The sequence below is a fragment of the Alligator sinensis genome, unplaced genomic scaffold (assembly GCF_000455745.1).
Source record: "Alligator sinensis unplaced genomic scaffold, ASM45574v1 scaffold391_1, whole genome shotgun sequence".
In the NCBI taxonomy this organism is placed as follows: Eukaryota; Metazoa; Chordata; order Crocodylia; family Alligatoridae; genus Alligator; species Alligator sinensis.
Window position 1 is genome coordinate 2,163,373 of NW_005841889.1, and position 11,650 is coordinate 2,175,022.

Genomic DNA, 11,650 nt, shown 5'->3' on the forward strand with positions numbered 1-11,650 from the left:
GCCCTGGCCTTGCTTCTTTCCAAGTCAAAGGGAAGTTTTAAATGGTGATTTGAGCTGCAGTAGAACTGCCCCCCCCCAATGAAGCAGTTGTCAGCTAAAGGTTATTTTTGGACAGCTTTGCTCTGTCTGCCCAAAAAGGATAAAAACAATCTCTTCACCACCAGTTATAGTCCTAAATTGTACTTTCAACAACAGCTCACAGTAACAGTAAGGACTGCTGTTCTATCTGTAGTGCTACAAAAGCCCTTGCGATTAATTCAAATGCAAATTCTAATTCCTTTTGAAGGACCTTGACTTTTGAATTTCTTACAAAGTCCTGATTTCAGTCTAAAACCCCAAAGCAAGAATGAAACCACCTACACTTGATAGTAATACTTACTGAATCCCAAATGATACCAGAGAAACACCCACAACCAGCAAGTCCAGCAAATTGAAGTAATTCCTACAGAAAGAACCTTTATGAAGGAATGCTCCAAAAGTTGTCATCTAAAAAAAAAATGGGGGGGTTATAAACTTATTCTCTATTTTGATGTATTTAAAACTCAAATTTAGGCTGTTTACAAGACACGTGTGGAGGGTGTGAAGTATAATGAAATATTTTACCTTTTAGAACAATTAAGACCCTGGAACGCTATATAAACATATGTATATATATAGCTATTAATGGCTCTACAGTATATATATGGCTCTATAGTAAACAATTTGCATGGAAACTACATTACCAGATGTGTTAATTGCTCCTGATATCAGTACATATCAGTACAGTGTTTGTGTATGCGCAAAAACTGAACCGCATTTTGCAAAGCTGAATTTTGGAGGGCTAATTTTTTAGGAAAGGGGGAGTGTGGTATGTAAATACAATACTTGTTTTGCTTGTGATTTAAGTGAAAAGCTGAAAGCAGGCCTTTATTATAACAGTGACTAGAGGAGTCACAAAAACTTCTGTGCTTACTAAATATGAAGGGCCAGATTTTGGCTTATGCTCTAGGGTAGATGGAGGTTGAAAAGGGGTTTCAAAAGCCTGGAAAAAATATGGACACAGTCTAGGACCATCATCTGCAGCTCCATGCTGCTGTCTCCTTTGAGGAATGAGGAGGCATATCAGAAGGATATGCAGGGACACGCCTTTAGGACAGAGGCCTATGGATTAAGAAATGACACATGCCCAAACCTTGATCAATGTGTTGATATAATACAATCCACACAAAATTGACAGCTATTTTATTACATGAACACATCTCTTTGCCCATGCTTTTATTTGATACTCATCACGTATGATTTGAGTGAGTAGCTACATAGGTTGTGTACTGCTGGAGAAACTCTCACACATAAAAACTGTTAATCTCTTGCATGGCTGCCCTCATTTTACTAATTGTAAGTTCCATTTAAAGCCTCTGGACAAAAGAAAATAAGTCTGTTCTTTGAAAAGATTAAGGCTGAGCGCACTGCCTTGCAGTAGCTTAGATGTGTTCAAGTTTTCACTATTTTTGCTGCTCACTACTTATTGGAGTCACAGTAGCTTCAGGCTGTTTCGTTGATTAATAGATTGTAAGGCTGGAGGGGACCTCAGAAGATCATCAGGTCCAGCCCCCAGCACCAAGCAGGAAAGATAACTGGGGGTCAGGTGACCCCAGCAAGGTGACTGTCTAGTCTACAGCTTTAAGCTTAGGGTGAGCTGCTGTCCTGCCTTCGGCCCCAAATTATTCAAGAGTGCTGAATGGCCAAAATGGACGTGCCACTGGCAAAACTAAGTCAGGGTTAGAAGTCTAGGGCCAGTATTGGCCCATCCCTTGTTCCTGTTGCCTTGCTCCAGCAGTGCAAAGAGCATGAAATGTTTTGTTTTGTTTTTTAAATCTGAGGATTCCAAAGTGCCGAAGGTGTTTTGCAGCTGCTTCTCTGCTACTCAAGTCTGGTTCCCAAATAAGGACATGCCAGGCTGGAATCAGTTATGACTGAAGCGGGTGGTAAAATGGCTCTTCCAGTTGATCCAAGTTCAACATGCATCTGAATCTAAAACAGATCATGTTTCCCAAGTTAAGATTGATTTGGGGACTTCCCTAAGGCAGGAATTCAATCTTTTTGCAAATCTCTATCCAGTTCCTCAACATTGCAACACATATTGTTTGAGAGAAGAATGATTTTATCTGAAACGCTGCTTGTAGTGACATCACAGAAAAATGATGTGGTTATGATAAATGCATTGAAACAGCTGTGGTCCCACATTAGATAAAACTGCATTTAAAGAATTCTTCATTTCCCTCACCCTCACAGCGTTACTCATGGCAGTATTAAATGCTATTGGTTTTGTGCCTTAATTAGGCATTTCTATGCTTGAATGTGTTTGGATTCCTATTGAGTATTAAATTTAACCCTGAATTTCTATGGTTGTTATGCTTGTTTTTAAGATATTTGCACTATGTCTATGTTTAGAATATCATTGCAATGTGTTTTACCCTTTAAGGTGTTGATATTGCCTGGAGTAGTTATCTTTACTTCGATTTTGTATACCCTAGTTTCTCACACAGAATACATCCCCAAATAAAACACAGACCTTGATTTGGGAAGGCAGGATGAAGAAAAAAGGATGTTTCCAGCATCATGGATGAATGCTTGCTGCAGGGGATCCTGACTGCAGCAGCTGTGGCTGTGAGAAGTTAATACTGGAGCTGTGACCCTGAAGGATGAACACCATCACCTCTCCCTGAGGTCGGCTGAGGAAGATGCATGGCAGCCATCTTACAGCATCTCCATGCCTCTCTTCCATTCCAGGGCAGAAAATCAAGTTCTCCACTTGAAAAACATCCCCAGATTTTGGAAGGTTGATTTTTGGGCAAAGGGTGAGTGTGGTATGCATGTAAATACAGTATTTGTTTTGCCTGCAATTTAAATGAAATACACCTATAATAATATCTACTACCAGTCTAACCTTGAATTAACTCTTCTTAGAACTTGCTTAGCAGCATCACTTGTGCATTGTGGAAAGCAACACACCAAACTCAGCAAAGTCGATATGGAGAGCATTGGCCACAAGCAAGCATAGGCAAAGTCTGACGCATAGGTGACTGGTAGGGGTACACGTGCTCCTCCTGATGGGGCCGGTGCTCCCCCGAAGGCTGACACTGATGCTGTTGGTAGGCCCTGATAGGGCTGCTGCCATTGGCAGCTTCTGCGGGTGCCCCCCAGATTCAGGAGTCACCAGTCACTCGTGGTCTGAGACACATTAATAAAGCAACGCATTGCAAATATGCATATGTCATATTGGGTGCATCTACACGAGATGCTTTACTGTATAGCAGACTAATTTGCTACATAGTAAACTGCCAGTATTTACATGTGCACAGCAATTAGGGGCAGTAGGCTAATTTACTGCGCTGCTGGGTAGTCTCATTGGATACAAGTGGTATCCAGCAGCGCAGTAAATTACTGCACTTAAACACATATGTAGACGGTGATGTCACGATTAGTTTACTACGGCTCAAATTGAGTTGGAGTATATTCAGTCACATTAATTGCACGTGTAGACACACCCATTTTATTTACCTACTACTACTCTCTAGAGCACAGTTTGTTTTCCTAAGTACTTCTGGACTGAACTGCAAATACGGCTTGCTGGAGACCTAAGATTCTGTCCAGGGAACACAAAAATACTCCTCCGTTTAGGGTCCGGTTGTCCACAAAAGAAAATAAAACAAAATAAACCAACCCTGTGGAGCCAGCACATACTTCCTTATTATATTCAGCCCAAATACGTAGGCATTTACTAACATAAAAATAATTTACTGTATAATACGCAGCTTATCTTGTAAACAGCCCAAATACTACTTGATCTAGTATTAATCAGGTTGCACTGTGAAAAGAACACACACACATATGAATAAGGCTGAGAAAAGAGTTTTTGTTAAGCTTAATAATCAACCTGAAACGCAAAGTTCATGTACAGATTCTTACTGCGCCAGCATTTGTTGAGGGTTACCCAATAAGTGGCCAATGTACAATGCATGAGGTTTTCAAGTAGCATCGAAGGGTATTAAATGTATATAACAATGATAAAGTATTTTATATATTCTTAATTATTTTTTCATTTTCCTTTGTCTCTAATGAGACCAGATAAATTTAGATCCCTAGTTACCGTGCTGCTTTGCCAGAGTGTGCCTCATGCATCTAAATGTCAAATAGCACCTGTGGATTTCCTTAATAATCAGTAAGGAAACTGTACATTAAAATGCCTACTCTGAACTCATGCACGGGTAATACATTTAAGCAAAAGTATGTATGCCTTTCTATGTATTTAAATGTATGCCCAAGATCAGATAAATTCGAAGTAGCTTAGTATATAAATAAATTAAAGAGATCTTGCAAATTCTGTTGCAGAATTAGAAAAGAAAATAGTTTTCTATTATTTTAGCTCTATGAATGTATAGTTCAGCAAGAGAACTATATCTACGAATATATAGTTCAGCAAGAGAAATGAGAAATTACACGTTCCCTCTTTAAAAGATTATCTTTTTGAAAATGCTAGAAGAGGGAAGCTCATGCTCAGAAAATCATTTTTCCCTTTTCTGGCAAACTGTAAATATAAAAGAGGGTAAAAAAATGAATGACATATTGATATGATGATAAAAATTATCTTCTACATGCATCCAATAGTTAAAAATAACAAAACAAAACTATGCAAAATTGCCAAAGAAAAATATATTTTAAAAAAGTTTAGCTTTGATAATTTAGAGAAAAGGCGGAAAACACTTCAAGTGCCTTTTCTTGGTAGGTGACACACAAGGAAAATCCTTTTATACAAACTTCCTTTATAAACCTGTTACCTTCAAAACGATCTCAAATGTAAACATACTAGTGAAGACATAATCTGCATACCCTAGGATCTGGAAGGTAAACAAAAAGTTACAAATATTATTGCTAAAGCTGTTTGTGAGCTAACAAGGATCAATAACAATTAATTACCTTTAACAGGATTTCAACAGTAAAGATGGCTGTGAAAGCATAGTCAAAGTAACCAAGTATCTGCAAGGTATAATACGTGCCACAAGTAAGAAATCCATCTACAAATAAATATTTACAATTTAGATCACATGCATACAAATACCTAGTTTAACCTAAGAATGCAGCTGGGAAATTGAGATAAATCCATTTAAACTTTCAACTGCTGTGCAGCTATTTTTGTTTATTTTTAGGTTTACTAGTTTAAGCTTATTAAAAGCCACTTAATTTAGAACTCAGATTTCTACCGTTATAAATGACAGGACCAAATATACAGTATTTTCAATTTTTTTCAACAAATCATTCTCCTCCTACTTTTGTAGGTATTGTCTTCTGTCTCTAATACCATATAGAGAATCTTTCCAAAAGGGAAGCAGCTTATTAATACGCTACTTCTTCATCTCACTATTGTATCTAAAAATCAGATTTCAGAGCACTTTGTCATGCTTATTACACCATACCACAAATGTCCATATATATTTTGCTGGCAAGGCAGGCTAAGCTATGACCTGAGGGTCATACAGAAAAACTAAATATGCAAATCACCACAAATCTACTCATGCATTCTCTTTTTCTTCTGGCTTTTGGAAGACATAGTGGGTACCTCTACATGAGATACTTTACTACGCAGTCGTGTAGTTTAATATGCAGTAAGCATATGCATCTACATGTGCACATGCTTACTGTGCACTAAACTTTGCTAATCACAAGTAAATTTGCTACCTGCAAATTTACTTGCGATTACTTACTGCGCAGTAGCACTTGTGTAAATCTGCTCCCAGTCAACCAGCCACCAGGGGGCAGAAGATTGTTTCCTACCCCCGGGAGCTGCCTGCTGCCAGGTCGGGCTCCGCCACTAGAGCCTGGCCAGGGACTGTGTCCCCATACCTTGGCAGCAGGGAGCTCTAAACCGCCTGCTCTGAGATCGCAATAGGGAGCAGGGGCTGGGAGATTCTCACCTCCCAGCCCCAACTTCACCATCACGATCAGGGGAACTTAGAGATCCTTATCTCTCAGTGCCAACTCCATGACCATAGAGCCAGCACTGGGAAATTCTTATCTCCAGCGCCAGCTCCAAGGTCACAGGGCTCAGGCTGGGAGATCCTTATCTCCCAGCACCTGCTCTGCCACTGCAGGGCCAGCACCGGGAGATCCTTATCTCCAGTGCCAGCTTCATGACCATGGGGCCAGCACTGGGAGACCCATGTCTCCCCAGCCAAGCTCTGCAGTTGTGGGGCTCAGGCCAGGAGATCCTTATCTCCCAGTGCCAGCTCCATGACAGTGGGGCCAGAGCTAGAAGATCCTTATCTCCTAGCCTGAGCTCTGTGGTCGTGGGGTCCGGGCTGAGAGATCTTTATTTCCCAGCACCAGCTCTGTGGTCATGGAGCTCAGGCTGGAAGATACTTATCTCCCAGCACCAACTCTGTGACTATGGGGCCAGCACTGGGAGATTCTTATCTCCCCATGTCAGCCCCGTGGTTGTGGAGCTGGCGCTGGGAGCTCTGTGCTGGCAGGGGCTGGGGAGCCTGTTCCCTGCCCAGCTCTGTGATCATGAAGCTGGGTGGGAAACAGGCTGGGGAGCCTCTTTCCTGCTCATCTCCATGATCGCAGAGCTGGGTGGGGAACAGACTGGGGAACAGGGCTGAATAGGCAATCGCAAAGCAGGGTCTGGGAACTGTCCCATTCAGGGCAGGTTCTAGCCTCATGCCCCAATCAGGGGATCAAGGCACAAGGCTTGAAAACAGCTGCAGAGTGGGGTAGGTCCCAGCTCCCTGCCCCAATCCACTGGTGGGGCTTCTAGTTGTCCCGCTGGTGGATCGGCATCTACATGTGCACCCCTATTAGGCTGGAGTGATCTAATTTACTCCACAGCAGGATAGTACTTGCCCCAGCTAGCTGGGGCACAAGGATGTTTCAGTGCAGGGGCTGCCTGCTGGCTAGCTGGGACCTGCCCCTCCCCTTCAGCATTTTCCAAGTCACCTGCCCCCAATCAGGGAGCCAAGGTCAGGAGCTCATAATAATTCATGAAGAAAAAAACGGTAGGATCAAAGAAGGTGAACAGTCTTTAAAAAGACCTTGGGTATATCCTGGCTTCAGTAGTGTCAATGGGAACTTTGCCATACATCTCAACAAAACCATGATTTCACCCCTTCAAGGCAACAGTACACTTATCTTTAGCACCCACTGGGCACATCTACATGAGACATTTACTACATAGTCGACTAATAAGCTGCACAGTAAACGTCTCGGCATCTACATGTGCACCCCTATTAGGCTGGAGTGATCTAATTTACTCCACAGCAGGACAGTACTTGCCCGAGCTAGTGGGGGCGCAAGGATGTTTCAGTGCAGGGGCTGCCTGCTGGCTAGCCCCGCAATAAAGTACCCTTGTGCCCCAGTCAGCCCTTCTGCAGCACAATGAGCTTAGCCCTGGAGCAGCCCTGGACTGGCAGGCTGACCCCTGCCAGCCAGGGCTGATCTGATGTGGCTCAACGTGCTGTGGTCCCAGGCACACATGCAAACAGCAATAAACTCCAGAGTCTATTGCTCTTGAATTTATTGCTTCACATTAACTGCAAGTGTAGACATGCCCTCTGAGGACTAACATGAAATGCAGCACTAAATTTAATTTTAAGGGAATTATCCTACTATCCACTTGTTCATTTGGCCATATGGTGCTGGTGATACAACAGCTAATGGAATGATAGAGAAAATTATATGATGGACAATGGGGAAAAGGACTCCATGTTAAATTAGACAGAGAATTATGTGTTTTTCATGTTCAGTCAAGGGCCAGATACTTCTGATCCATGTGGTGGTTGAAAACCCCCTCATATATCGCAGACCCTAGAGACTGAAAAGGAACCCATTCTAAATTTGCATGGCCATCAGCTTGAATTGAATCTCTCAGCACATTCACAATCTCTGATTGAGTTCCATCAGAAATTCAACAATCACCATCCCTCCATCCGACGTTCTTTAGAATACTCCAGCTCCAACATCTCCTTTTTAGACACAATGATCAGTATCCAGAAGGGTAAAATACAGACCACAGTATACAAGAAACCCACAGACCAACATACATATCTGCACAGAACCAGCAATCACCCTAAACACACCAAAAAAGCTGTGATATACAGCCAAGCCCTCAGATACCACCGCATTTGTACTCAAGAGAACACCTGGGATTGCCACCTCACCAATCTTAAACAGGTTTTCACCCAACAAGGACACTTGTCCAGAGAGATAGATCATACGTTTGAAAGAGCCACCCAGATACCACGTGAAGAACTGCTGCAGTACAGAAGAAAACCCCCCACAAATCACACACCGCTGGTTATGACCTATCACCCATCCCTTGAACCTGTATGGAAAATCCTCAAAAAATTGCAACCCATACTAGAAAGAGACCCTATTCTTAAAAAGATCTTCCCAGAGCCACCCATCCTAGCCTTCAAACAAGCACCGAACCTCGGCAACCTCATCACCAGAAGCAAACTTCCTCAGGCCCAGAACACACCAAAAGGATCCAGACCGTGCCAGGACAAGAAATGCAAAACCTGCCAACACATCTCCACCACCCCCACAATTACTACACCCCACAACAGAGCCATCAGCATCCCTGGATCTTACAGCTGCACCTCCAGAAATGTAATATACCTCATCCAATGCACCAAATTCTCTCTCCAATCTCTCAGTCCTGATCCTCAAGGGAAACTTACACAACACTTCCCAAAGACGAGCCTATGAGCTCCATTTCATCAACCTCCTGGATACTAGAGATCAGGGACTAAACATAGACAGTAGGTTTTTGATACGTTATAATCTGCGGGGCAACTGACTCCCCAGCCCAGCCCCTGGCTTCTTTACTTTTCATTCCATCCAGGAAGAGCACACACCAACTGCTGACACTTCCTTAGCCTGATGAAGGGTTTTTGAACCCGAAAGCTTGCTTAATAAATATTCCCCAACTATTTTGGTTGGTCTAATTAAAGATATCAAATTCACCCAAGGAACCTTGTCTGCCTATGTCCTTCGACCAACATGGCTACAACCTAAACCTCAGCACATTCAGAACATTCAGTGGTCCAAGCAAAAGCCCTGGGCACTTTCACTTACTGTCATGAACAAAAAGGCTCCTTTATTTGCTGAGGTCAGACACTACTAAGAGACATGATCATGTTGTGACAGGGGGCCTTGCTGGGGCTAGATCTCGAGTTAGCCCACCCACCTACCTAGGGCAGTCTGCCCTAACTCACCTGCCACGACTTGAATGTTACCATGATATATTAAGCGGGAGGCTGCCCATTCATTCCCCTGATGCTAGGGGGTGCTATCCATGGCCCCGTAACTTCCCTAACCTTCCCTATACCATGGACCATGCCTAGCAGATGGCATCCAGATTGGTATTGCTCCCCAGTCTGAGGCTGGGACCAACTCAGTCCTTTGTTGGTCTCTTCCATACACACTCACACACACTGCCCCTCTCTGACAGGGGCCTCTTGCATTCTGCCCCCCTCTCACAGAAGCCTTTAACATACCGCCCATTACTGGGCCACTGTCAACTGCCCTTGCTCTCCTTGAGAAACCCCTTTGAGCCTTCAGGCTTGACTACTCTCTCTCTGACACTACCACGCAGCAACTTTGGATCCCATGAGTTCACCTACTCTGCGTGGCGTCACCCTGTGCCAATGCTGGGCTGCTTCTGCTCCAACCCACGAGGCAATTGGTTTCACACACGCACGCTTGGGGTTGGCCCATGTACTGCTTCAAGCTGCCCATGCAGCTGTACTCGGTACACCCCTGGTGCAGTCCTTCAAGCTGTCCTCTGCAGCCCTACTCTGAACCCCACTAGCACAGTCCTTCAGGTACTCCAGTTGCACCCTACTGTGCATGGGCCCTCAAACTATGCACAATGAACTACCCCTCTGGGATCTCACACCCCTGCTGGGCTCAGGTGCCTCGTTATTAGCATGCCTGGCCCACACTGCTCCTACTGCTCTCATCACTACCCACCAGATGGTGGGGGCCAGGGTTAAGGTGCCCCTACCCGCCTTTCACCAACTGGCCTGGAATTTCTTGGGGGCTGTCCCATGATGAACAGCCCCACCAGGCCACCCTTCCCTGGCAGGGTGCAGTTTCAGGTCATGCCCAGTACCAGGAGCCTCCAACCATCCCCTTAGCTCCTGCCCTTAGTGCCAAGATCTTCTAGCTCAGCCAACTGATGTTACTGCTTTGGCGGCTGACAGGAAACTGCCGCCTCTGCCTGTCTTGCCAAAGTTTGAAAATGGCTGCCTTAATCAAGCACCTGCCAGCTGCCTGCCTCCAGCCCTTAAAGTGGCAGACACCCAAAGGTGTACCGCTACGCGTGTGCATTAGGTTTGTTTATTACATGCTCCTGCCACATACTCAAATTAAAGCTGGATAGAAACCAGCTATAAAGTCATTTTACATTTTCAAGCACGTACTTTGTAGTGGTTGGCTTTTTATAGCTAGATTGATATTTTTAGGGCATGATAATTACTTTGCACGTGTAGCCGATTTAAATTTATTGTGCAATTAACCAGTTAATCGAATAATATATGAAACATGTGGTGGGGCCACAAAGACACTTGTGGAGTGGTGCACAGTGCATTTCTGCAGCAAGGTCAAAGAGCACTCTTACTCCCACCTGCTTGTCAGTGCCTTCACAAGCACCCCCACTCAGGTGCTACATCTGCCTCTGTCTACAAAATACAGTATTTTACCCTTCAGACATATTTTCCTTCTGGTATTCTGGTTTTCTGTGTTAAGATTTTCTTTTTTACCATGGGGACTAGAAAACCCTTTCCTTAGAAAGGAAAGCTGAGATTCTAACACAGGGGTGGGCAATTATTTTGTCTGGAGAGCCATTTAAGTAAGTCTTGGTGTCCTCTTGAGGGTCACATCTCTCTCTCTCTCTCTCTCTCTCTCTCCCCCCCCCCCCAGCCCCCCCACCCTGTAGCACGCCCCAGTCCTCATCCTTTCTCTCTTTCTCTGTCTCTGCCCTCCCTCCCCGGAGCTTTAGCATGCCCCCCATTCTCTCACTCTCTCTCCTCCCCTTTCCTGGAGTTGTAGCATGCCCTAACTCTCTCTCTCTCTCGCCCTCCCTGGAGAAATAGCATGCCCTGATCCTTATTTTCTCTCTCTCCCCACCTTCCCTCCCTCCCTCCCATCCTCCTCCACTCCCACCTGAAGCTGTTGCACACTCCAACCCCATCTCCGACCCAGAACCTGCCAGCCCTATCTGCAGTTTATGCCAGCACTTACCCAGAACAGTAGAAGCAGCTATAGATGCAGCTGGCAGGTTCCCAGTGGGGATCGGGGTATCTGCCCCAGTCCACAGCTGACACCACCGTGTCAGCGTTGAACAGAAACAGTCCTGCCTGCCTGCCTAGTACCATGTGACAGCCAGATCCCATGAGCTGGCAAGCACCTGCCTGTGGGCCAGATACAATCAGTTGGAAGGTCAGACCCAGCCCGCAGACTGTGTTTTACCCACTCCTGTTTTAATGTATTCTCATGGCTTGAGGAGCTGGTGCTTTACTACCAGATCTCAGCTCCTGGGGTACATCTTTCTTATGCAGGACTGAAGAGGGTGCTGCATCCCCTAGAGATTAAACTATACACAGGAAAGAGT

General features: G+C 44.6%; 1 protein-coding gene across 1 annotated transcript in view; it reads right to left on the reverse strand.

The window, feature by feature from the left end:
* The window catches only part of CACNA1D (calcium voltage-gated channel subunit alpha1 D), a 423,598-nt gene that overhangs the window by 125,070 nt on the left and 286,878 nt on the right, over window positions 1-11,650 (reverse strand). The window contains exons 21-22 of the mRNA XM_025197108.1: window positions 4,957-5,016; window positions 380-486 (exon numbers count right to left, since the gene is read on the reverse strand). Coding sequence (XP_025052893.1) covers window positions 380-486; window positions 4,957-5,016 — 167 coding nt within the window. The remainder of the gene's footprint in view (window positions 1-379; window positions 487-4,956; window positions 5,017-11,650) is intronic.